This window comes from Lynx rufus, unplaced genomic scaffold (assembly GCF_022079265.1).
Source record: "Lynx rufus isolate CCGP_SWC_20201006 ecotype Redwood Valley unplaced genomic scaffold, mLynRuf1.p SCAF_22, whole genome shotgun sequence".
Taxonomy (NCBI): Eukaryota; Metazoa; Chordata; class Mammalia; order Carnivora; family Felidae; genus Lynx; species Lynx rufus.
In genome coordinates, this window is record NW_025814837.1 from 6,661,884 (window position 1) to 6,689,787 (window position 27,904).

General features: G+C 39.3%; 1 protein-coding gene and 1 long non-coding RNA gene across 2 annotated transcripts in view; one reads left to right on the forward strand and one right to left on the reverse strand.

Moving 5' to 3' along the window:
- Positions 1-6,635, forward strand: part of LOC124517654 (uncharacterized) — a 39,558-nt gene extending 32,923 nt beyond the window's left edge. Inside the window, exon 2 of the long non-coding RNA XR_006963521.1 lies at positions 6,449-6,635. This is a non-coding gene — a long non-coding RNA (uncharacterized LOC124517654). The remainder of the gene's footprint in view (positions 1-6,448) is intronic.
- GALNT1 (polypeptide N-acetylgalactosaminyltransferase 1) overlaps positions 2,628-27,904 on the reverse strand; it is an 80,089-nt gene continuing 54,812 nt past the window's right edge. Inside the window, exons 5-12 of the mRNA XM_047087090.1 lie at positions 22,892-23,099; positions 18,745-18,915; positions 16,408-16,525; positions 14,497-14,677; positions 13,484-13,623; positions 8,757-8,855; positions 7,940-8,074; positions 2,628-4,842 (exon numbers count right to left, since the gene is read on the reverse strand). Coding sequence (XP_046943046.1) covers positions 4,696-4,842; positions 7,940-8,074; positions 8,757-8,855; positions 13,484-13,623; positions 14,497-14,677; positions 16,408-16,525; positions 18,745-18,915; positions 22,892-23,099 — 1,199 coding nt within the window. The 3' untranslated portion in view covers positions 2,628-4,695. The remainder of the gene's footprint in view (positions 4,843-7,939; positions 8,075-8,756; positions 8,856-13,483; positions 13,624-14,496; positions 14,678-16,407; positions 16,526-18,744; positions 18,916-22,891; positions 23,100-27,904) is intronic.

Genomic DNA, 27,904 nt, shown 5'->3' on the forward strand with positions numbered 1-27,904 from the left:
CACAGTGGTGGCATCATCCTTGCCACCATTTACTACCTAGAAAAAGGGCAGAGTCTGTCAGATTTTACCCTTTGGTTTCCTTTACAAGGCAGACTTCTTTATGCATCCTTTTACTTATAGAGCTCTCTGAATTTTCCAATTTTATGTAGGGATCTTTAGTTTAATTCCCCAGCTTTGTTCAGGGCCAAGGCCTAGGAACTATCATTCCCCAAGCCCTGGTTATTCTATTTTGTTTTTAGGAGAGGAAAGGCTTTCACGTTTAACCATTACCTCTGTGACTTGTGTACTTATCTTTCCCCCTGCCTCACCGGACCGTAGGGTTTTCCCATATTTTCTTGTGAGTTCAGTTGAATATGTTTGTTGCAATTTAGCCAGTCTTTGGGTATTGTGTAGCAGTGGAAGGCTATTTAGAAAACTCTGATACCAGCAGGGTATTTTATTTCCCCCCAGCACTTTATTGAGGTATACAGATGGCAGAATGCATATATCCTAAGTATATAGCTCAGTAAAACTTTAAATTATCTAAATAATTTGCATCATCTAAATCAATTTATAGACTACTTCCATCATTCCAGAAAGTCTTCTCATGCCACTTCCAAGTCTATACTCACCCAAAGGTAAGCACCTTAGGTTTATTTGGCCTATTCTTGAGCTTCATATAAAAGTAGTATGTCTAGCATTCTTTGTTCAATACTTTTTCTATTTATCCCTATTGTATCAGTAATTCCTTTTTTTAAAATTGTAGACTAGTATTTCAATAACTATTTGATTATCCATTATCATGCTGATTGGTATTGGTGTAGTTTCTAGTTTGAGGGTTATTTTACAACTGCTTTGAATATTCTTGTATGCATCTTAATGTGGGCATATCCCCTCATTTCTCTTGGGTTTTATCTCTAGAAGTGAAATCAGAGTAGGCATACATTTACATTTATAAGAAACTGGGAAGCTGTTTCCTCAGGTGATCATACTTATACTTTTGCCAGTTTCTACACCTTCTCACCCTCTGGGCAAGTGTGCAACAGTTATTTCCTGGTGGTTGCATTCTTCCTTCTCTCATGGCTGATGCTGAACACCCTTCCCTATGCTAATTGCGCATTTGGATAGCTTCTGTGCAGTGTGTATTCAAGTCACTTATTAACTTTTATATTGTGTTGCTTTTGCAGTGGCTTTTAAAAGTTGTTTTTCTGCATACAAATCCTTTGTTATGTGTACTGCAACTATTTTGTCCTTGGCTGCAGCATGGTTTTTCACTTTATCTTTTTGATGAGAAGAATGTAATTTTGGTGAAATCAAATCAGTTTTCTTTTATGGAGTTTATTTTGTGTCCTAAGACATCTTTGCCTATCCCAAGAGTCACGAAGATATTGTTTTCTTCTAGAAGATTTATTGTTTTGTCCTTCACATTTAGGTCCTGTGATCCATGTTGAAAACATTGTGCATTGTGTGAAAGTATCAATATTCAGAAAGTTTCTCCATGGAGTTGCTTGTGTTTTTTTGTTGAAAAGCCAATGACCATATACATGTACGAGTCTGCTTCCCAATTCTCTTCTATCCACTGATCTATTAGTCCTGAACCCTAGTACCACTCTCTTAATTACTGTAATTTTAAAGCAAGTCATGAAATTGAGTAGTGTTAAGTCTTCCAACATTTGCCCCCTCCTTCAGGACTATCTTGGTTGTTCTGGGTCTGTTGGATTTCCATATATATCTGCAAATTTCTACAAGAAAGCCTCAGCGGAAGGATTGTTTTTTCACTGAAATTTGAATTGATTTCTGTAAATCAATTTGTGGGAAACAGATCTTGATATTATGCAGCCTTTCAATTCATGAACATATTTATTGCAGTGTTCTATATAGTTTCAGCAACATTTTGTAGTTTTCAGGATAGAAGTCTTACATATCTCTTGTTAACATTCTAGATATTTGACTTATTTGATGTGATCACAGATGGTAATTTTAAATTTTAATTTTTAATTGTTGCTATGTATAGTCAATACAGCAGAGTTTTGCCTCATTTCCTGCAAAATTATTAGTTTTTGGTAGATCAAGCAAATTCTTTATCTTCAGGAAGTCAGACAATGGGAGAAGTGTTGCATAATTGAAAACATCTCATTTTCCAGAGTAAAAAAATGGTTCATTCTTTGTATACCTCTGCTCACAGTTACCACTTAAGAAACCCTACCTTCTGATTTTCTTTCTCCTTAAAAGAACATGTAATTCTGAGTTCAGTTTACTCTTGGTGTGCTTCTTGAAAGATGGGGAGAGCACCAGATCTTTACAGAGGAACTTCTGTTTCTCAGCTAAATGTAGAATAGGGAAATGAGGACATGTCCTACATGCTGCCCTTCACTTATATTTTCAGGGTGCCAATCAGAACAGAAAGACATTAAAATGGATTGGGATGGGAAGAAGGTGAATAAATTTGAAGATTCAGATTATTCTTGTCACATTGGTGAATTCTTCACTGGTCAAATAATCCCCTCTTTTCATCCTTTGCTTTCTTTTTGATTCATTCTTTTCTTCCCAATTTGACTTAGAGTGATTAGCATACGGCCTGATCTACAAATAGCTGTAATGAATAGGGATCCATTTTAACTTCAAATAAAACCAATGTAAGGCACAACTATTCAGGAATATTTTATATTTTCAAAGTATTTACGAATTCTTTAATTAGAAAAATAAAGGCAACGGGATTATCTATCAGGTTCTAAAAGTACCCATGAATTAAATCACTCGCATCCCCCTCTTAAAAAACAAAACAAAACCTTGAATCACATTGCTATTTAAGCTTTCTTACAATAAGGAATAAGACCAAGCTATACTAGAGTACAAAAACCTGAAATTCTGAGCATGAAAATAATTTATTAGACATCTGGTTTATTCGAACATTAGGCCTACTGAAGACAGAATTAACAGAGCTCATGGAGTAGGAAAAACACACACACACATACACACACACACACACACACAAAACAAAAACAACCCATCCAGCACCTGCTTCACTGCAAATTTCCTGGGGACAAAATGTATGCATTCTGTACTACAGTCTCACTCTAAACCATCCATATGTGTTTGATGCTGATTAACCTGAATAGGAGATGAGAAACTTTCTATACACTCAACTTGGCAAGTAGCCATTAGTGATGCAACTTTCAGAAACATTCTTAGGCACAAGAACTAGCACTGCCTGCAGTGAGAGTCTTTGATAATCAAAGAAAAGAATATCACTAAATATATTCTTACAAATAAGAAAATACAAGCACTTTTGCCAATGGACTGCTTTACATATCAGGAAAGATGTCACAATGAGATCTTCTATGAAATTAAAACACTAATTGTTATACTCAACTTTTAATCGATTCTGAAGTTATACTGTGGTATTAAAAATTAGAGGAAAAAACTGATTTAATCTAAATAGAATTTAGGGAAGAAATGCAGGACTAATATATAAGAGTAGCTGCACTTCTTTGGTTAACTCATTAAAAAAAAAGTCAAACATTTTCAAATTAAAAAAAAAAAAGATCACCATTACAAGAATCTAATCTAAATATGCACCTGACAATAAAACACGTCTGAGTATGGAGTGAAAAAAGTTTTCCAAAAAATCATCAAATGGATCCTCTCCAAATACCCAAATAATCACTTCTGCAGGCCTTTTGTTGAGTGGAATCATAAAGAACTGAAGATTTATTGCTGTGAAAACAAATCTGTAGTACAGTAGTATGAATCTTGGGTATTAAGCATAATCAGCTGAATCAAGTTAAGAAGTTCAAACTCTAATAGGAAATTTTGTGTGTGTGAAAGTCAATAGCCAGTTGACCCAAGAGCAACTGAGAGATCTAACCTGTTCAGTGAGACCAGACATTGTTAAATCTTCATTCTTTGAAGGCAATTAAAAATTACAATTTAAACAGCCCATAAACCAAATAAAACAAAATTGAAGAAAGCAATTAAAACTACGTTCAAAGAGCCATTTTTTTTTAGCTCAATTTCAGCACCCCAAGGAAAAAAAGCATCCATGACTATCACAGATGAAAACAAAATGTCACTGGAATCCGTTATTTTTCCCCACTGAGGTATAAAATCTATATAGAAATTTGATACTATACTATAACAAATTGTACTTCTCATAGTTCTGTTTTAATTTCCTTTAAACCCTGTTTAATATATTTTCTTCTTAAATTGTAAAAATGTTGTTTTCATGATTCTGAAACTGGTTCCAGTTCTTTTTCACTTATTTTTCTATCAATATTTAATATACTGGTTACCAGTCCTAATCAGAAAAAAAATCTTAGAAATCTCTTCATTAGGACAGCACATTCAGTGAAAGTTACTGATGTGCAAGCAAACCATGAAAGGTGCAGCTCCCCGGAAAGCACGTTTGTTGACTGCTTCACTGCCTGAATATTCTTTACAATGATTCTTGATGAAAGACTCTTTCCATCGTGTAAACATCAGTGTGCGCGGTCTTGCTACTCTGTAGTTTCACGTCCTTGGACAAGAAGGCTGGTTCACAGCTAGTGAAAAGCGAGAAGAGTCTAAGTTTCAATGGCTGATAAACCTTACATCCCCACAGGAGGAAAGCACTTTTCCTTTTTTGCTACTTAAGAATGTGGCAGAAATGTATGCTGAGGTAGCCCAGTCAATCCTTATTTTTTTTTTTCTTCTTTTTCCTTTTTTGTAAATTTGGTCTCAGAATATTTCTGGAAGGGTGACGTTTCGAAGAAGCCACTGCTGGGACCGGCTTCCATTGCAGTCTCTTATGCTGGGCACCTGGCTGTCCTCTTCTGTGGCTTTATCCAGGCACTGATTACTGTTCACATGCTGCAGGGTTAATTTCTGCAAGAGACAGAAAAGAAATCTTAACATGAACGTGACAGAAAAAAACTCAAATATCTCAGCCATCATTTCTGACGAGTATTAAACTGCCCCGTAGAAAAGGTGTCTACGTTAAGACCACCTTAAGATCTATGTGGGAGGGAGAAAGGCACTGGGGTGCAGTGGGCTACAATGAATTTAAACGAACATGACCACAATGCTAGCTACTCCCAATTCTGCACAAGCTCTGAGAAATTTCACTTTGTGTGCTTCAGCTTCCTTAAAAAAAAAAAAAAAAAAGAAAAAAGATCAGATTAGTGGTTCCTAATTTAGGATCCTCAACCTATTTTCAAAAGCTATTTCAAAATTGCTTCATTTCCCTGTGATAAGGCTGTTCAAATTAATTCTATGATTCCAAACCTCATGTCCTTAAAATTCAGGTCCTTTTGAAGACTCAAAATCTTAAGAGATCATCTTAAAGCAGCCATTAATAAATGGGTGACAGATGGTGCTATGTAACTTTCTATGTACTCATTTGTACTCCAGACTCAATACTGTCATGTTGATATTTAGAATAATTTCAAAATGTCAGGACAGAGTTATCAGAGTGATTAGCCTAGGTCAGTTTATGTGTCTGTTACTGCACGCTGGTCACCAGCATGGTCACACAGCCAACAGCTGTGTAGGAACGTGAGTTAACCATTATCCTGTAAATGTATACAACTGTAAGAAAGTGTGAAATATGTTTACTGACACATTTATCGGACTCTTACTCATCCCTCTAATGTAATTCTTTTATCTGGAACATTTCATTTTCAGGGACTGTCATCACTGTGTTCAAGAGAGGACCCAGTCAGCACTGACTACTCTCCACACAGGAGAGTAGTTTTTTGTTTTTTTGTTTTTTTAACGTTTATTCACCTTTGAGAGACAGAGATAGAGCATGAGCAGGGAAGGGGCAGAGAGAGGGAGACACAGAATCCGAAGCAGGCTCCAGGCTCTGAGCTATCAGCACAGAGCCCGACACGGGGCTCAAACCCACGAACTGTGAGATCATGACCTGAGCCGAAGTCAGACCCTCAACCAACTGAGCCACCCCGGCACGCCAGAAAAAGCTTAATTAAGGCAACTAGATAAACAGGTGACAGATAACTAACTGTAACCTTTTAAGCAGAGAATAAAAGCTATAATTATCATTGCAGAGTCTACTTGCAACCTAGGAAAGGTAATTTGCTGGCTCCTGCCCCTAATCTCTAGTGTAACTAGGTCAAAATCTGCATTTCGAAAGGACAGAGCCATGCATCAAAGCAGAAGCGTCTGGTGTCATAAATGGAATGTGATATAGAATATAAATAAGACTCTAAGATGTAAGAATATATAAATCTAATCAAAGACCTATGGTATTATGCAAAGAATCCTGGATCAAGAGTGCCAGGCCTGTCTGAGACCCGGTTCCATCATTTTACCTGCTCTGTGACCCTGGGGCAAGTTCCATTCTGGGCTTCAGTGTCTCTACGTGTATAAAACAAGGTCCTGGGTTTTATTTCTATGGTTCCTTTGGAGCCTTTGGTTTCATGATTTTAGGTTTACATTATAAATCGCTGACATGAATATTTTATTTTTCCAGATTGCTGTGGTTGAGACTGATGGAGGCAGGACACCGCCGACAGGCTGTTCCGGAGCTCCCCATGCAGTTGGCTCAAGCTGTGGGACCTGCATCGTAGCGTGACTCCTCCCTTTGCCCAATTCTGCTTTGTCCTTTTCACAGGCGTCGATCCAAAGGGTGCTCCCTAATAAACACTGTGAACACTGAACTTTGTCTTGTGAATACTGAACTAACTTTATCTGATAGAACCCAGCCTGCAAAACTAAAATTTTACCTCAGAGAAGACACCATGCAAAGGGCTCCAGAAGTTTTAAAACTACATTCACAACTGATTCTTTCTAAATACCTTAAACCTACTTTGGCTCCTTAAACTTCTAAGCACACATTTTACTTTTGGAACAACAGGTGTGGCAGATTGCGTAGATCATACACAGGCTCCGAACATCCACTTCCTGTCCCCATCACACCTTAGAGACTGGAAAACCAACGCCTGTTTAACCAGCCTCCCTTGCAGATGGTCACTATGGGATGAAGTTCTAGCCCATAAGACACAGCAGAGTCTGTGAAATGAAGTGTGAAAGTACAGGGTATGTTCCAGGAAGAGGAGAGTTGATGATTAAAGGAGACCAGGGTTTGCATATGACCTGGTATAGGGAGAAAAGACAGCCAAAGTCTTAACTGCTAATAAAGTCATGATGCTAATAAAGAAGTTAAGAAAAAGACAGGAATGCTCCTGGCTTTGCAGCCAGGAGCTATTTCCATAGTGTCAGGCCGAGGCTAGAGCCACGGTTGGAGAACCAGAGGCAGGACTGTCAGCCAGCCCCTCGCTTGCTGTTAATACATGTAACACATGATGGTATGTAGAAAGTAAGGTAGGAGCAAAAGTCTTTCCTAAGAGAAAAAAAGAAAATCAGTGCTTGTGCAGAAGAAAAAGAACCAGAGAAAGACCTACTGAAGATTCCAGTGCTGGTTCCAGAACCTTAAAGCAAAAGCACAAGCAGGTTAGCCAGATGCAAAGCGCCGGAGGCTTACTGGGGGTGCTCTGAGTGATCTTTTCTGCACCCGTGTGTGAGGACAGCACACAGCGTGTGGTGACAGGAAGAGGTTCCAGAGGAAAGCAAAGGTAAAAGCTTTGTTACATATGTCACAGAAAAATCATTATGAGCCAGAGAATTTAATTATTTAAAGCTCACCTTTTACCTAAGTGTTTAATTCACTAATTTAAACAGCCTACTCACGTCTCCATTTCCCCCACACTAGACGACTACAGAGCTTGAGGACATACACACAGAAGACTGGCTATAGTGGCAACAAGGACCCAAGAAATGGGGGGCAAGATTAATTATTGGGGAGATTAAAACATGTTTGTTTTTCCCACCTGTAGGTTTTTAGATGTAAGAACAATTTGATCCATCTTCAAACTTTACAAGAATTCATTCTTTTTGCCATAAAGAATTTTTTTAGCTTCAAAACACACATAATTTCATTCCTCTATGCAAGTGGAAAACTTACCACTGGGTCATACTCCCAAAGCTGGTTGCCTTTTAGGTGGTGGCATTTGAGCATTGTGACTGGGCCATTAAGTTTGGAGACATCCAAGCAAAGGTCATCTGTTCTAATTTCTTTGTTGGCAGTATAAGAGAAAACCTGAAAAACAAAAATGCACACATATAAGCTTTAACAATAAAAGAAACTAGCCAGTAATTTGGCAGAGAAAAAAAACAAGTATCTCAAGATATTTGATTTCTGAACTTTATTAACGTAGTATTAGGAGAATAAATGATTCTGAAAAAGCTACCACAAATTTTACATACAGGAAAGAAAAAATGACCGTGAGCTCTCTGTATACACTGAGTGTATTGTCAAGGGCTATCAAAAGCTGTTCGACTATAAAGGGCAAAATAAATCTCACGCAAAGCAATGTAAATACGGTTCTCACAAGGGGCCTTTTATAAATGTTTCATTTAAAAACAATCATTAGACTGAAGGCTCCCTTCTCCTAGAGGTTTTTAGAATTGTCTCTTCATAGGTAGGAAAATATTTCCTGAATGACATCATGAGATAAAAGATTCAAACAAATCCAAAAATTATTCCTTTTATTTATTTCTAACATTTATTCATTTTTCAGAGACAGAGAGCATGAGGGAGACAGGGGCAGAGAGAGAGGGAAACACAGAATCTGAAGCAGGCACCAGGCTCTGAGCCTGACACGGGGCTCAAACTCACAGACCATGAGAATATGGCCTGAGCTGAAGTCAGACGCTTAACCAACTGAACCATCCAGGTGCCCCCAAAATTATTCCTTTTAAAGCTTTACTAAAATACTCACCTGGTTACCTCCCATACCGTGACAGTTAAAAATTCCAACTTTTTCATTCTCTTTTCTAGCCATGTTATCTAGACACTGATTTGTTTCCACATTTCTTATCTATGGGACAGTGAATAAAGAAAATACAAGGTGTTAGATAAACAGGACACACATATAGATCCATATGGACATTAAAGTCAATCGAAACTCTCTACCACATACATATACACAGTGTAGACTGATGGCAGAATGCTCAGTGGCTTCAATACACTATCAATTCCTTCCAGTTTACTCACATTCCAAGTTCCATCTTGATGACTGCCTTGGAAAGAGAAATAAGAGATGTCCTCTTATTGGGTAAAATATTTGGTAAACATCAAGATGTCTAATGGCAACTGAGATTCTAAATTATCAGGGACCCTTAAAGACTTGACATAGGAAAAGAAGGGAGCTTTGCATCATTGGAGTAGATACTCCTGAACATAAATATGATCTTGATGTCCTCCTTAACCTAGCAGGAAAATAACTACTGACGGGATGGTTTGGGAATATGATACAGTACATCCCTATGAAAGTTGTTTTAGGATGTACCTAAATTGTTTGAGATTACACAGGGTATACAGTAGTTATGAGCTTTTAAAACACCGGGTTTGACAAGCAAATGTGGAAACCCCAACTTAGGGCCTGGCAGGGAGAAATGTGTGGAATGACAGCAAGACAGACAACTTCCTGTGTTGCTATCTGTGTTAATTAGCACTAATAGAACTTTCTGTAATGATGGAAATGTTCTATACTTGTGCCATCCAATATTACCATATGTGGCTAGCCTACCCTAGCCATATGTGGCTATTGAGTACATTATTATATTTTTTTCTTTTACTTCTTGCTATTGAGCACATCCATTCCTGGGAAACAGGCAGGAACCTATAGCCCAGGTTTCTTAGTTTTTGCTATAATCTCCTCTAGGATCTTGGCACTTCCACTGGGCAAAACAACACGGGCAGTTTAAGGACTTCTCGATTCCAATATAATGGAATCTGGATTCACTCTTTCCCTCACTGCAATAAGAGAAATATTGGTTGGATATGAGAAAGAGTATGGGTGTGAATGGTTAAGAGCACAAATTCTCAAGCCATACTGCCTATGTTCAAATCCTGTCTCTTCCATTTTGTGTTTAAACCATTTACTTATGCCTCAATTTACTTATGGTTAAGTGGGGATAATAGTACCTCTATCTCATAGTGTTGATATGAGGATAAAATGAGTTAATGTTTGTAAAGCACTCAGACCAAGACATAGAGTTGACATGGAGTTCATACTCACTAAATCTTAGGATCATTAGATCTGTCTGGGGAAGACACTGGTTAGTCCTTAAGACTGGCTAAACTGTGAAAGATCTGACTTACTTGTTATCTGTGGTTGTTGTTTAGTGTATTTATCTCCTGGATTAACAGGTCTGAAACTCATTTATTCAGTTTCAGGTCCTACACGAGCCATGAAAGTCAGACTTAGTAAAAGGCAGAGACTCTAAATTCACACCTTCTCATTCCCCTTTCTACTCTAAAATTCTATGATCTCAGGCTTCTCTAGACCCTTTGAAGCATGACAAAAGATCCCTGAAAGGCTAAATTCCAGTTTCTAGCATAGGAAAGCTCAACCAAGTGGAGCTATGCTCCCAGCACGAGACCCCCAGCTGCACTGGGGTGGGTGCTTGAGAATGACCCCAGCACCAGAAGTCAGAGCTTTAATCTGCCTAGTGTGGCCTGATACTGAGGGCAAACAAGCTTAAGACCATCTGCTTAGTTAAAAAGACAGTGTGACAAGTAAGCCACAGTGGGTAAAATCTGTTCCTTTTACAGAAAGCCAGCTGGCAAGAAGCAGGTAAAGAACAAACTTGCCTTGGCAATCATCTACTGTGGGTTAGACAAGTGGCTCTTTGTAATATGCCTGGATTCTGGCCCAGCTAACAATGCCTAGGTGTTATCCAAAATTGGGTCAGTTCAAGGAAAAAAAACCCAACTCATTCCCTCTATTCTGAAGGCAAGTTATAGGAACAACTGCTATTCTGGACCGGAATGAGGCTACAGCAAAGGGAACAGAGTCGCATTAATGAATCAAGAAACAGCCTACTCCTCACCTGTTTGAGGATGAATTTCTTAAATTACTACAGAGTTCACACATAGGGAGCTCAGGTCTCCCCTGAAGTAGCCTCAGTAACTACTAAGGACAAACGGTAGCCTGTACTTGTGCTGGCACGGGCTGAATGGTTTCACTCCGACTCACCACCATCAGCACTGGGCTCCCCTCTGTGATATATCTGCTGCTGTGATATATTGTCCCATATCCTGCTCTTCTACGTTCATCTCGTCCTTATTCCCTAAGCCCCTAACACCACCAATACACTCTCTCCACTCTCAACTGATGATCTTGTGTTCAAAGAGGACATGGAAGAATCAGAGAACTTCCCACCACAGACTACCCGTCTCTACCCTCCAATCACGACTGACCTTGCATTTGTCCCCACTCCCTCCACTTCCTTCCTACTTCAGTGGACACCCTGCCTTCTCATCCTGCCCACCATGACCATCTATTACATCTAAACAACATCTATTACAGGTGACTGCCATTAGTACTCTTTTCTAACATCTTCACATTTTCTCTTTTGGTCAGTTGCATCAGCACAGTTCTGATTTAGCGAAAATAAACACAAAAAACCCTTTCTTTAGCTCCATATTCCCCTTCAGCCACTATTTCTCTGCTCTCTTTACAACAAAATTTCTTCCAAGACTTGCCCAGACTCATGATCTCCACTTCCTCTTCTTCCTTGAAGCCATCAAGGATTTTGTCCCTACCAACCTCCATGGGAACCCTGTTGACACAGTGAGATGGAGCCCACCAACAACTTCTCCCTTACCAGTCCAGTGGTCAGTTCTCTGTACTAGGCTTACTCAGCAGTCAACCACTTCCTCTTTGTTTTTAAGTTTATTTATTCATTTTGAAAGGGGGGAGGGGAAGAGAGAGAGAGAGAGAGAGGGAGAGAAGAATTCCAGGCAGACACCATGCTGTCAGTGCAGAGCCTGAGTTGGGGCTCGAACTCGCAAACTGTGAGATCATGACCTGAGCAGAAACCAAGAGTCGGACTCTCAATCGACTTAGCCACCCAGGTGCCCCAACCACTCCCTCCTTCTTTAAACACATCCTTCACATAGTCTCTGGGACACACACTCTTAGTTCTCCTATTTCAATGGTCACTCTTTCTCAATCTTTTTGGCTAATTCATTCTTGTTTCAAAATTTCTAAATTGTGGAGTTTTCTATTGCTTTGTTCTCAATCCTCCCCTCTTCTCAGTCTACACTCACTCCTACCACGGTGATCTCACACAGTTTTGTGGTTTTAAAAATTACCTATATATTGACAACTCCTACCTTTAGATCTCCACCCCCAATCTCTCATCCAAACTACAGATTTGTAAATGCAAGTACCTACCCTGTATTTTTACCTGGATCCAATTTAACAGGTCCCAAACTACAATGCTGAATGCCTGCTGTTACCTTCTCCACAAGCCTTCCCATCTCATTGCCAACTTCCCTGCCCCAGTTTCTCAGGCTGAAATCTTACCATAGTCCTTCATTACGCCTTTCCTTTCACCCCAGCTCTACTCTTGTTCCCACAGACAATCTGATCTTCTCCCAGTGAAGCTTGTCTCTCTCTGACTTCCCTTCTCACTCAGAATAAAATCCAAAGTACTTACTGTGGCCTACCAGCTCCATGTGACTTGACCTTCAGTTTGTCTCGACCTCATCTTCTACTACCCTCCCAGTGCCCCTGTTCACTTCATTCCAGACAACTGTCCTCTCTGCTGTTTCTGGAACACGCCAAGTACACTCGTGTCTTAGGGCCTTTGTACCTGTTTTTCCCTGAGCCCAGAACACTCTTTCCCCAGGAATTCATATGGCTTGCTCATTCACTTCCTCTAAATCTCTGCTCAAAAATCAAAACTCTTATATGAGGGGCCTTTTTCAACTACCCAAACAGTACCGCTACTCAGGTCCACCAGCCATTCTCTTTCCCCTTTGCCCTTAGCACCACCTGCCATACTGTATACTTTAAAAACCTGGTTTCCTCCACAGATTGTAAGATTTGCAAGAGCAGAGACTTTATTCACTGCTATAATCCTTGTACATAAAATAGTGCCTATCACACGGTAGGTACTCAAATATTTATTGAATGAATGAAATGGCTGAAGAAGGGACAGCCTCCTATGGAGTCAGGGGTTACTTTTCCCAAATATCATGAGATTGAATCCTGGGATGGGGCCTCGCTGTGGCCCTGACCACACATATCATTTGCTGCTGTGACTTCTATTATATATGGTCTTTCAACTTTCTTTGTCCCTTCTTTACAATTTATCTTTACTTTGATGTTTGTTAAGCTTTGATTCAGGCTAATTAACACCAGGAGTATATGCTTTCAACTTCATGGGACATTTTGTTAAAGAAGTCTACTGAAGACACTAATATATTGAAATAAGAGTCCACCTCCGAAAGGTTAAGGGTGAAACATTCCTATTTTAATAACATGAAAAATTAATAAAATTTCAAGTTATGAGGTAGACTGTGTTAACAAGAACTGTCTCACACTTGAAGTTATTTAATTTTAATATGGAGGGATTCCCTTGTTGGATGTTTAAGCTCTATCGTTTTTGATAAATGAGAACACAACAACCACACAGAATATATATATTTTACCTCTCCCAAAGAGAAATAGTGACGTGGAATTTGGGAATCAGGATAAATATTCTCTAGGTACCAAGAGAAAGGTCTGCATTGTAGTTTGTGTCTTAGGCCAAGTCTTGATGATATATCTCCATAATCTACCTTTGTAACACCTGTTGAAAGAAATAATCGACTCTGAATTACTCATGTTCTATTAGGTAACATATTTCTATGTAAATAACGCATTTATTAACAAGCCAGGCAAATGGGAAAAGCGGTATCATTGTGGTGATATGACTACACAAGTGATATACCATGAATCCATTGTTCAAAATATAAAACAAGGAAATATACTTATGTGGTTTTTTTTTTAAAGAAAAATTAGATTTTCATTGTGAGAATGAAATACAATGCTAGTAATATTACACACAAACATAAGTTATTATGGGATCAGAAAGCTTGAATATATATGTTTAGGCAAAAACAAGAATCAAGATCTATTTTGCCCAAGTATTAAGCAGTGCAACTGTTTCCAGTCAGGTTTCTCTCCCACAACTCACTGACCTGTGCAAGCTGACTGGCCAGTCTTATGGTAATTAGAAAAGGGGGCTGCAGTGGCAACATCAGGAAGATATAGAGCTTAGGGAACAACTATTCCCACAAAATTCTGAATAGCAGAGAAGTTCCTGGACAGAAGTCCCTAGAGGCATGCTACAGTGCTCTGCACTGGCCCCGAGAGACTCCAATCTTCATATAAAAGTTAAACAACACAATTAGGTTAAAAATAGATACAGAACACTGACGACACCTGGGCTAACAGTAACATGTGCGATACTGACCTGGATAACTCATTGTGTTACTATATTAGGCACTTTGCTAAGCACTCTGGCACTGGGTGTGATTTCATTTATTCCTTACAACAACCCCGTGAGGTTGGTGCTCTGCCCCTACTCAAGGCTTTTCTACCCCTTCTTATCTCTCAGATGCATTAAGATCAGGAATAAGAAAGTTATACTCTTGTATTTCTAATGCAAAATAATGCTAACCTGGAGAAATTATATAGAAGAAATTCTTGAACTCATCCATCCACACTTCTGCAAGTCGCCTGTTATTTTTATTGATAATCTGTCCTGTGCCTCCAGGAAATGTGTAAGGTGTGGCTTTCCGAAATACATGTCCGACATGTGAGCAGGTAACAATCTCCAAAGTTCCTCCACACTGCCAGATCTGAAAACAACAGAAAAGAAGACCACATAAGACCCTGATGTTTTTTTAAAAACTGTTCACATCTCTGGATGTTCACAGTTAAAACTTCACAGAATCATGGCTATACATCCTCACAGTGGAGCTCCTGCTATATGGTCACAAAGCCAGTGCTTCCTCAGAAGGATACTTTTCTGTAATTTTTGGTTCTGATCAAACCAGAAGTTGAAGGTTAAATTCAGAAAAGATATGTTAAAGGCTAAATGCAGAAAAGATATAAGGTCTAGAGTATTATTTTTTTAAGTTTATTTATTTCGAGAGAAAGCACATACACATGTGCGCGCACATGAGCAGGGGGCGGGGGACAGAGGGACGGAGGCGAAGCATCCCAAGCAGGCTCCACTCGGACTGCATGGAGCAGGACACAGGGCTCCAACTCACGAATCATGAGATCCTGACCTGAGTTGAAATCAAGAGTTGGATGCTTAGCCGACTGAGCCACCCAGGTGCCCCCAGAGTAATGTTTTTCTAACTGCAGGCCAGGACTCATAAAATGATAGTAAGTTCAACTCTGAGGAATGGCAACCAGCACTCACTAACAAGGACATATTGTTTCATGAAATTGGTTAGATTTTGTGTGTAGTATACACATGGCTCATGGTCAAAACACTTTTGACCATGCAATATGCAGCCAGAGTCCTATCTACTCCTCCTTCTCCAGACCTGTCATAGCCTGTACATTAAACCGACTAGAAATTGAAACTGGATCTCTCATGAATTATTCACTGGGACAATGACAGCACGCTCTGTCATCTGCATGAGAATAAAAACAAAAGGGTAAAAGAAACATCAAGTTTCGGTTCACAATCTTAGTTTAATGAAATTATCCTTCTGCTCCTTTCAAAATACATTCTTCTGTAAGTCAAAAATCTGCTATTTACACTTAAAACAGATTTTGAGAAGTTCTGATTTTGTTAAATATTCAGTGTCTCTACTTTAAAGTTCTCCCAGGATCACAAAGTGATACAGCTGGATAGGATCTCCCAGATGATCTAGAGTCCAGACCTCTCCTTTTCTAGGGGAGCAAAGTGATCCACTCGAAACAAAATGAGCTAGCTGGCTTAGATTACAGGGCAGTTCAATGTGGTTTCCACTATACGCCAGGTGTCTCAAGTTAATCATTTTCAGAAATACACAATGTCACTTAATGGGTTGATTTTAGTGAATGTGAAATGGTTAAGCGTTTTATATAAGGTTGACTGGGTTAAATTAGAGCAATTTCAGAACTCCTGTCTTTTTCTTTTTATTGAAAAATGTAAAGCCAGTAAAGTGACCAAGTTTTATATAAGAGAGAACAATTTTCACAACAGAAGGACAAAGCATATTACAGAAAGTAAAATTACGTTTTTGGCAGTCAAGTACCATAGTAGCATATAGAAACTACATATTGTTTTTTATTTTTAGAGCTTGAATTACTTCCTTGTAAGTAACAGAAATTCAAAACAACTAGGGGATCTTGTGTAAGTTTTATACTTTAACTATTAAGATAACTGAATTATTTGCTTAAAATATAGTTTATAAAAGGAACCCTTAGTAGTAACACCTAACTTTTTATGAAGTGAGGTTCTGGAGTCTGATGAAACTCAGAGTAAATTCAATTTTTATTTTTTATTTAGAGATTCATAACATGAATAATTAACGCATACCTATATTTGAGGTTAAGTAAAAGATTATTTTTTGCAAAGGGAACTTACCCTAAAGGAAATCTCTAGGTTTTCTCCTCCCCAAATATCCATTCCAGCATCATATGTTCCAATCTCCTGGAAGTAATCTCTGTCTATTGAAAACAGGCCTCCTGCCATTGTAGGTGTTCTGAAATCCAATCATAACTCTATACGGTCAGTTGTAAGAATTTAAAATTTACAATCAATTTTTGTTTTTAAAAGTAGTTATATTAACTGTATACAATGACAGAATAAATGCTTATTCTCACGCTCTTCAGAAACATTCATAGGCCCCTAAGGACTTTCCATGTTTTTATGATCTGCTATTTGGTCTTCAGGCAGACCTACACCCACTGTGCTGACCGGTGGACCTACTCTTGTCACAGCCTGTGCCCTGACAGCCTTCTCTGCCCAGTCCCAAGGCCACTCCTGTTTTTAGTACCTTTCCTGGTCCTCAAGTCCTGACTAAGCTTAGTCACCTGAAACTCCTTAAATTGAGGCTAGTTCTCATAATTCTCTCCATCTGACTGTGTATCTTCCCACAGTTCCCAGCAACTACACTGACTATATAATCAACTAGATTCATGTTAGTTAACTCTCACACATGAGGTTTTAAAGTGTGGCAAATATTGCAAAAGATATAGATTAAATAGGACAAAAACAATGAGACTCTTTTCCTACACCTAACAGAAACCTTTAAGGAAAGGAATGAAGTACACAATGAAATCCATACACTCCTAAGGGGACTGTCATCCTGACCAAGTATGGCACACTCTGTGCAGAAGAGGAGCCCAATTCATCAGCACGTGACCCAGGTATGCAGAGTGGGTGGAAATGACTGGAGTTAAGCAAAGAAATGATAATGAAGGAGGATTTAAATAAACAAATACCCATCAACCATTTGATTTCCATGAAAGATGTGTATGAAGAAAAATGGGCTTCAACTAGAAGAAAATAATTAAGTTCCAGGGAAAAAGGAAACTATGGCCATCATATTTCATGATGAATTGTCGCCTGTGATTCCATGTCCTGAAATCTATGGATTCTAGGCTGTAAAGAGTGGCAGCATTTGCCTTTCCAGTAGAAACAGTTGTTTCCACATAAAAGTTAGAATATACTTTGATTTTAGAAGAGAAAAAGAATGAGAAAAGCCTACTATCTTAGGAGGCAGAGGAAACAGGCCAACACCCACAGAGTTACCATTTAGTACCCAGGTTTCTTGCCCTGGGTTTTGAGCTATCTCTGCATTTCCTGGAATTGTATGCTCAATCTTCTGTTTGCACATGTGTATTTTCCCCCTATTAGAGAAGACTCACAGCTTTTATCAGACTTTTCAAAGAAGCCTACTGTCTACAAAATGTTTCAGAGCCCCTGATTTAGATGGTGATTTCTTGAACTGTCAGCGAAAGAGTGGAAAAGTACCTTTGCTAGAAAAAGACTCTGGCAGGGCAGGAGACAAAGCACAGAATTAATGAAATTCTCCTCAGCTTGGCCAAAACAGGACTTGAGTTCAAGGAAAAGCAGGCCTGAGAAGGCCGGGAAGGGAGAAAGCTAAGGCGTGGTTGGTTCTGAAGGGGCTCTCAACCACTACAGAAGCAGCAGGCTGGTGCTGCTGGACAAATCCCAGGATGGCTCCCAGAGCTCAAGGTCTCAATTTCAAGGTTCTGAACAGCATAAAGATTCTTATCCCTTTCTGAAAAAAAATCTACAGATGACCAAATATAAAACAAACGAAAAATCAGAATGTGTCCATGGAAATCCTTTTTTATACTTCTGTCAAGTCTAGTTATTTTTATATCTGAAACAAGCTTTTCTAACCTTATCAAGTCAGTAACTATCATCTGAATGGTACAAGTTGGAATTTACAATCTTATTTTTTGGTGCAATGACCCACTTTTAGGTAATATTTTCACATACCAACACTTACAATTAATTAAGGGACAGTTTAATTTAAAGCTAAATATTATTACCCTTAACAATTGAATCTAAGCATAAATCTGACAGATTTACAAAATGTTGTTCATACAGGAATGAAAAAACATATGCATGTTACCATCACTTTTCAGGTGCACTATTTATATAGATTTATATAAATGAAAAAATCTATATATGTAGGCTTATATAAAGAAAAATTCCAAATTTGTTAAATGATCAGAGTAAAAAGCCCTCTTTAAAATACTAATACACGTGAAAGATGGCTCTTAACTACATATATGGTATACACCTCGTGTATGTATGGTATACATTATATGAAGTATGTGCCTCATGTTTCTCAAAATACACTTAAAATCCTTTTGATAGGATTCCCAAAGCTTCGCTATCCCCCATTGATAACACTTTAGGGAAAATGTTTGACAAATCAATTACCTGACAGGAAGAGTCCGATCACCTTTCCTTCTGTCCATTTCTCTTTGGGGAACAGGATACCATCGAAAATTGAGCTTCCAGTTGAAGCCACCATAGGTCATATCAGAGCCTGCCATGTACTCAAAAGTATCATCGCTGATCACATCAATGATAGGACATACCACTGTTTTCCTAAAATCATAAAAGCAAACAAAAAAATCTTCACAACTTTCCTTTTTGAGGCTCAGTATAACAACTATAATTATATGCTAAGTGTGTTTAAAATAAAAATACATTCTATAATGTTAAAAGCAATGATAAAAAAATTTCCTGCTATATCCTACTAAGTTAGCATAATCATTTATCACACTCACTTGTAGCCATTGATAACCTTTCATCCCTTTTTAATTCATACTTTTACATAACTGCCATATATAAAAACAATCCAGGGGCACAAGGGTGGTTCAGTCAGTTAAGCATCTGACTTTTGATCTCAGCTCAGGTCATGATCTCACAGTTTGTGGGATTGAGCCCCTCATCAGGCTCTGTGCTGACAGTGAAGAGCCTACTTGGGATTCTCTCTTTACCTCTCCCCCCCCGCCCCCCCACTCCTCCACTGCTCCCTTCTCTCTCTCAAAACAAATAAACTTAAAAAAACAAAATTCCAAATATTTCCAGTTTTCAAAAATAACACTTTTAATGACTATATAATCATTTTAAAATGATTACTCTTAAAATGAAAACTCTTGGATATGTGTGTTCCTTACAGTTTTTTTGTTATTCAGTTACTAAGTGAACATGTTCATATAACCAGTATTTTGCTTTTGCTTTAGGAGTAAACTTCCAGTTTTGTATTTCTTCATACAAACTGTCTGATCACAGATATTTAAATTTTTTTCTATTGGTTTTGTGAGTTTTTATGAATCTGAAAAAACTTCCACATGACCACAGCTCTTTCCTAGGAAAGGGTGCACTGCTCACAGCCTTTGGCAGCCACATTCTAGAGTATGTAACATCCTCAGCATCCCCATCTTTCCTGTCTTATTTAAGAAATCATTCCCAGTCCAAAATTATAAAGGTATTCTCCTATGCTGTCTTCAAAGAGAATTATATTTTTACTTTTCATATTTAAGTCTTTAATCCTCATGGAATTGATTTTGGTATGATAAACAGTAAGTATCCAACTTCATTTATTTTCCTCATGGATAACCAGTTATTCCAACACTATCTGATGGTCTTTTTTCCTTCTGCTGTACTTACCAACGCCTCCTCTGTCATAAGTCAGGTTGTTGTGTAAACATGGGATGGTTTCTAGACATTACTGTTTCACGAATTTATTTGTGAACTTCTGCATCAATGTCACTGCCAGGGGCACCTGGGTGGCTCGGGTGGGTGTCCGACTTCAGCTCAGGTCATGATCTTGCTTCGTGAGTTTGAGCCCCACATCAGGCTCTGTGCTGACAGCTCAGAGCCTGAAGCCTGTTTCAGATTCTGTGTCTCCCTCTCTCTCCGCCCCTCCCCTGCTCGCACTCTGTCTCTCTCTCTCTCAACAATAAATAAACATTTAAAAAATTTAAAACAAATATGTCACTGCCACAATTAATATAGCCTCAAAATAAGTCTTGATATCTGGTAGAGCCAGCCCTGTTGATACTTCATCTTCTTCAAGAATATCTCACCTATTTTTTTAAAGTATGCATTTCTACATAAATGTTAGAATCAGCTAGTTCCTCCAAGAAAATTCTGTTGAGATTACAACTGAAAGTGCATTGAATTTCTAGATCAGTGTGGGGAGAACTGATATTTTTACCTTTCTATCCATGACTATTATCCTTCTCTCCACTTATTTTCCAGTAAATTTTAAATGTTCTATTTTAGGCATATTTTGTTAAACATATTCCTAATTATAACTTATTATTTCCTCTGCTATTATAGAAAGGATCTTTTCTTTTTTTCTTTTTACAATTTGTTTTCTAACTATTCCTTGCTGGTGTGGAGAAAGCTTTTCTATGGAGATCTTATATTTGACAACACTGCTAAACTGTTATCTCTGTTTTGTGTAAGATTTTGTTTTCCATTAAGAACACATCATCTGCAATTGACAGCACTTGTTTTTTTTCCGTTTCCAATCTGTACACCCTTCTTATATTATTGCAAAACCTAAGGCTTCTATTAATACTGAGTGACAGTAGTTAATTCAGGGCATCATAAGGATGTTCTGTATATTTTTTAAAAATTTTTCAACTTTTCTCCATTAATCTGATGTTTGTTAGCTAAGGCTTTTTTTTTTTTTTTTTAGGCCATCCTTTCTCAGATTAGTAAATTTCCATTCTGTAATAGTTCACTAAGTACTTTTAATCATAAGTGATGTTCATTTTAATCATAAATGAACACGTTTTTCTGTATCTACTGAAGAGATCACAGATTTTTAATGATAGGGTTTTAATCATAGTTTTAGAAATGTTAATGACGGTGTATTATGTGAACTGATTTTGTAATATTAAACTAAACCAATTAGTCATGATATGTTCTTTTACATGTTTTTCATATAAAAATAAAAATATATGCTATAGTTATTTTTTTTACTCCTAGTAGACTCAGTTTTCTGGTATTTTGAGAATTTTGGGTTAGTGTTCATGAGTGGATTTGGATAATTTTCCACATACTTCCCTACTGTCTTTCATGTTAGAGTTCTACTACTCTCACAAAGAGTTCTCTCCTTTTCTATATACTCTGTTTACAAATTCTGTTTCCCCACCGCCACCCCACACCAAAGTTGAAACAGGCGTGTTCTTGGGTGCGGTGAGGTTTCTCTTTCTCACTCACACGGGGGCACAAGATCTTAGCTTTACACCGATGTTTGCTCTTCATCTTCCCACCTCAGGCAGGGCCTAGGCCCGGTCTCCTATCTTCCTGTCGTTTGTCTATCTAAAGGCAGAGACGCTCTGTGTCCTCTGAGTTTGGCAGGAATTCTCCAAGTGAGAGCTGACTTTAGTGTTTGGACCACTCTCTTGCCTCACTTTTGAGATCTGCAAAACTTCTGACTTCAGTGCCAGCTCAGCGATGCATTTAGAAATGCGTTTTATAACCTATCCAGCATTCAAACTCTTTCAGATGGAAATGTTACTCAGGACACCTAAGCCACCACACAGCCCCAACTAGAAGTTGTGACCGCCATTTCAGTCAACGCGTCTTTAGTTTGTCAGCTCGTCACCCTGCTTTCTCTCCCTGGGGCCAGGCTCTTGCTTATGTGTGCTCTTTACGCAAGCCAGTATTTCCCAAGTCAGTCATCTCCTCAAAGACAACAATTCACAGAGATATTCTCTTCCTTCTTCGGGCAGTGTTCTCCTCCCTAAAGCTGCTGTACCTTCTCGCTGTCCCAGCGCTGGTTTTTCCCTATTTATTCATCTCTGAAAGGGTGAGATGTAGGCTCAGCATTTGCTAACAAACAGAACAGATGCAGTGGCTTGTGCCGTGCTTCACTTAACTTGTACTGAGTTCCCCTTCCTAAAGTCAAACCTTTATGTGGAGCTGGCCCAGGCTCAAACTGCAAAGGCAAGAAGAAATTCAACTAATCTGAGTCTAGCAGACTGAAGTTAGCTTCCCTCCTGGTATACAAGAACTGTGCCAGGGACCGGCAGTAGGTCACTCTGAAAAATGTATACATTGCTCTCACTGCTCTTCCTGCATCCTCAGAGATTGTAGCGCTTTTCCATATACAATTAAGCACCTTGGGCTACGATGCTGATCTCCCCACCCCCCTCCTACTTCCTGCTGTGCTACAGGCTGAGTGCTGTAGTCTCAGTAAGGAAGTGGAGAAGGAGAGGTGACCTGCCTGCCCCAGTTTAGCCTTAGGCAGCAGGGGCGATCAAGGGTTGTATCCTACCTCTCCTGAGTTCACAGCCTTCTGTTCTGCTCCCAATTAATAAATAGAGCATGAGGTGCACATCTGAACAACCTGCTTCCTGATGCAGCCTCATCAACAAGACTGCAAACATTTCTTCACGGTCGCCTTCACTTTTAGTTTAGAGTGTTCTTCACTGGTATTTTAAAGCAAACTTTAGAGGAAATTATTTTTACATTTATTTAAATATACAGAATTCTGCAGCTTACCATACTGTTTAGGACAAACACACTGAAAACAAGTTTATAGACTCTGGAAAATTACCTGTCATGTTTGATCCTGGCTAAGAGAGGCTCCAGCCATCCCACTGTACATTCACAGTGAGCATCTAAGAAGGTGATCACCTGGCCTTTAGACACAGCAGCTCCTTTTAATCTAGCTCTGATCAATCCAGAACGTTGTTCCATTCGAATTACATGAACTGGTACTTTTAATTTTTTCACATAACTCTCTAGAGGTCTTTTCAGAAAGTCTGAAAAATTAACAAAACAAAACATCACATGAAAAGACCAACCCGGTGCTACCCAGATGTAAAGCAATTCTGATGTGCAGTATTTCCCCGAACACTTTCAGGGAGGCCCCCTGACTCACAAACCCATTTCACAGCAGGGAGGCTTTTTCTTTCCTAAGAGCTCATCCTAGAGCTGCCCTACCTTCCTGCATGAAGACTTAGGAGAGAGCCTTTGGGTGCAGGCTCAGTCAAAGACAGGCAGGTCACCACGGTTCCCTAATACCTCTCTTGGCTCAATTCTTCTTTCTCCAACCATGCTTAAGTCTCAGGAACAGAAAGAAAGTAGTTCAAGAGCATTAAATCCAGACCTCAATAGAGAGAAGGAACAGAATACGTCACAGCTGTTAGAATTCAGGCAATTGTGGGATGTCATCAAAGGCAGAAACCAACTGTCTTATTGATTACTACAGTCTCTGACTATGGTTCTTGTATTGGGAAGCATGGAGTGAGGTCAAGCTCAGAAGAGAAATGCTGTACTATAACTGCAAGACCAGAATTCCTTAGCCGACAAGTAGGTCTAAGTAACAAAGGTCTTAAGGGGGAATCACAAATGAAGGAAAAGGAGAAATCAGAAAGGATGAGGAAGTGGCTACATGAAACCAGTAACTATCCTGGAGTGTTCAAATAGAGGTTGTGCCCCTAAGCCAAGGAAGTCCTGCCTCCAAAATACCTAACACTTTAAAAAGCAGGAAAGTCTCAGCTTCCTCAAAGCAAAGAGAAATAATTTTTTCAGATCAGGTTAGTTCATGGAATTTATGCCAGAGAAGCTATTGATGGTGGTTTGGTCAAATGTCTTTCCAACATTCCAATCTTTTTAGGGAAGGAAAATCCTGAGACAGAACTCCTGGGACTCCGAGGACTAGTTCTGTCCCACAGGACTCTAGTAAGGGGTAGGTCCCAGAGATCAGAGTGTATGCATTAAGGGGCTCTTGAAAGAGTAAACATGGGCATCCAAAGGGCTTCCTATGCCACACAAAGGGAAAGAAAAACAGGGATGACATGGTTCTCTCCTGTCGGAACTAGAACGACTCAAAAATGAAATAATCAGGGACATGAAAATTATGAAAGAGAAAGGCCTATCTATCCCACTATGGAATACTGATTCCATTTCTGCTCCTATATTTCCTAAAGTATCTGGGCTAAAAACAGTATCTGTAAAATACTGGGAGTAGAACTCGTACTGAGTCACCACTGTGATTTTATGAAGTAAATCTTAGGGTCAAAAAAATAGAACTCCATTCTGAATAACAAGGTGAGGACAGTACCAGTCCCGGGGAAGAGGAAGATTCTGCAATAGCAGCTATCATTTTGTGTCTGTTTAGCATAGTGCCAGGCTCTTTGCACCAATTTAATACCATTTAATCCTTAAAACAGTAACCCTATGAGAATGTCATTACCCGTAACTTAGACACAAAAATTCAAGGCTCAGAATATAAAATGAACCAATCAAAGTGACACAGCTTGTTGAGGGTTGGAGCCAAGATTCAAACCCAGGTCTGCCTGACTTCAAAGCCCATTTTCTCATTCACAACAAGAAATCCCAGAAGGGAACTACAGAGAGAACAACTCAGGACAGTACGATCACCTGGACTAACACAAATTTAAATTACTTTATGTCCAGAGTTTGATGGACTCCCATGTGTTAGGGTGTGGGATATATTCTAGGGCTTCAACCAATTGAGGCTGGGTGTGTCATACACAAGATGTCTCCCGATAAGCTTACCCAAAAATATCAGACAGCTTAAAGTCTTCTTAAGAATCAAAGCAATCTAATTCCCAAGTCCCACGTCTCTGAAAGCTAAAATACTCTGTCCTGTCTATAAATAAAATGAAAAATGCATGATTCTCTGGTCTGGCAGCTCAAAAAAGTTGCTATTCCACAAATTTTCTTGGCATCTTTGTGGCCTTCATGCAATAAGGCTAAGAAATAGGTGTCCTCCTAACAGATGATATAGAATTAGGGACCCAGGGCTGGGTAGGGGATTAGAAACTACTTATTCAAGCCTAATTCTACAAAAAATGAAGACACAGAGGGTTAAGTGATTATGGGTCGAAGCCTCCATGTCATCTAAAAATAAATGAGAATCTTGTTTATTAGAATATCTTTATAGCTATTAGCCTATAAATGGGTCCCCAGGCATCTCTCCATCAGGGGGCATGAGGCTGCCAGAGAGTGTTTCGGGGGAAGTTTCATTGCTTCCAGCAACATCGAAGAAATCTTAGGCAGAACTCTACAGAGCAATAGAAAGAACAAGGAATTTAGAGTCTAGTAAATCTGACTCCTAACCCCTACTAAATAAGAACCTCTGCTTCCTTTTGTGTAAAATGAGAAAAGCAACAGTCATCTCAGATTAGGAACATGGTATCAGTTCTAGGTCTTAAGATAACCTTCTGAGATGACAATTACATAACTTTTGACGTGAATTAAAGACTCATCCTGACTCTGCCTTCATGACAGACCCTGTAAGCAGTGAAGTTATGAGACATGACGTACGTAGCAGTTAAGAGGTCAAGCGTTAGGTTTATGCTAAGCCTCATCAGTAAAACAGGGATAATTATAGCACCTGCTTCATACGCAATAAATGGGGCTACTGACAACTCAGCAGGTTAACTGCGCAATTGGGTATCCTGAGGCCATAAGCAAACCATGCATGCTACACAACCTAATTAGAAGTCCACACAGACAAGAAGTAAGGGCGAGGATTAATTGGTAGATTATTCTTTCATTCACTCATTAAATTCTGGACTGTTTATGTAATAAGTGCTGTGGGCACTGAGAACAGGGAGGTGAGCACACAGCCCTGATGGAGTGTACAGTCTGGCAGGGGAGATGGTCGTTAAGCACATGGAGAAATAGTTAAAACTGATGACAGCCGTGGAGGAGTGCAGTATTCCCAAACATGTTAGGAGGGACACAACCTGGTCTCCGGAGTTCAAGGAAGGCCTCTCTAAATATACCGTGATTCTGAGTAAACATCTGAGCTGAGCTGTGGGGATGGGGTGGGCAGGGAGTGGTTTGGGAAGTGAGTAGAGATGCAGGCAGAGGCCGGGGCATACAGGCCTCAGAGGAACAGTTTTAGTCAGAAGTGCCAGGATCACAGCCATGTGTTTAAAAGCTCACCATGCTTGGAGCTCATACAGCGTGGAGAACGGATGGGAAGGGCAAGGGTGTCTGAGGGGAGACGGGACCAGCTAGTCTGTGTCAATAGTCCAGGTGAGGGGGGCACCTGGGTGGCGCAGTCGGTTAAGCGTCCGACTTCAGCCAGGTCACGATCTCACGGTCCGTGAGTTCGAGCCCCGCGTCGGGCTCTGGGCTGATGGCTCAGAGCCTGGAGCCTGCTTCCGATTCTGTGTCTCCCTCTCTCTCTGCCCCTCCCCCGTTCATGCTCTGTCTCTCTCTGTCCCAAAAATAAATAAACGTTGAAAAAAAAAATTAAAAAAAAAAAAAATAATCCAGGTGAGGAGTGAGGGTGCCTTGGATGTGTCTCATGAATAGAAAAGGCAGACTTACAGAGTTACATAAAAACAGAGTTTGCTCTAGTTCCTGGGCCTAACAGTTACCACCTAAAAAAGAGAACCAAAGAAAATTACCCTAGATAATTCTCAATCTGGATAGAAGGACTACAAACAACGATAACCACAAAAACACAATACCTAGTGGTTCCCAAATATCAGAAATGGCGAGCTACACATCTGAGGCTTTCCAGGCAGGAAGATACGGGAGAACCAGCCCATGACCCAGGGCTCTGGGACAGTACTCAGGGACCCTGCATGGTGACTAAGAGCCCCGGGTGGAGCAGTGAGGTAGACCTCTGCCCATGTTTTCTCTTACAGGTTTATACAGGCTGGGTGACTAAGAAGGGCCTTCATGAGGAATGGAAAATATAGTTGGTATATGTGACTTTGTCACTTTAGATTTGTGGGCACATGTGTCTTTGATTAAACCACTTCCTACAAAAACGTACTATTCACACAGCCCTCTCAGGCACTCAACAGAATATTAGAGAATACAAAGGAGGAAATGGAAAAATAACTCATTTCATCTGAGGAAAAAGATCTCTCCTTGAGTATTTAATTTAGCAAATATCAACATGTAAGTAAAACAAACGTAAGTCACTTGCAGAATCGATGTTCATATATATACTGCTGCTGAAATGAACTTAAGCTTATTTTCTTAAAGGATTAATTAACTCCTGGCAAACAATTATCCACATGAGGATTTACACTTCTATTGTCAACAGTAACTATTTAAGTGTGGTATTCTTAATTTCCAACAGCTCACATGTTGACATTAATTACATTACATATTACGCTATTATTCAAATGCTTTGTGTGTTTATAAACTGTCTCCTTAATTACATCAAGGAGGCAAGCTACAAGGTACTCAAGAAGGTAGGACCATATATTACTCTTCATTTGTACTTCTATAATCTGGCAAAGTGGTGAGATTTAAATTGCTATTAATGTGCAAATTACTCCCCATAATTAAGACATGAAGTGATTGTGATTAAATTTACATATTTAGAACAGTCATGGAAGGAGAAGGTAAAATACTTAGATAAACCATCTTAGTAGATGCAGTGATATTAGGCAAGAAAGACGGAAGCAGCAAAAGAGGCTGAAATAATGGTCAGGAAGTCTATGGCTGGTCAAGGAAGAGACATTTTCTGTAGTTCCTTCCAAATTTTTGGAATATTAGGGGAATGAATACAGGACACCAATGATCCTCAATAGTGCTGTGGGGGGAAAAAGCCTGGGAAATGCCA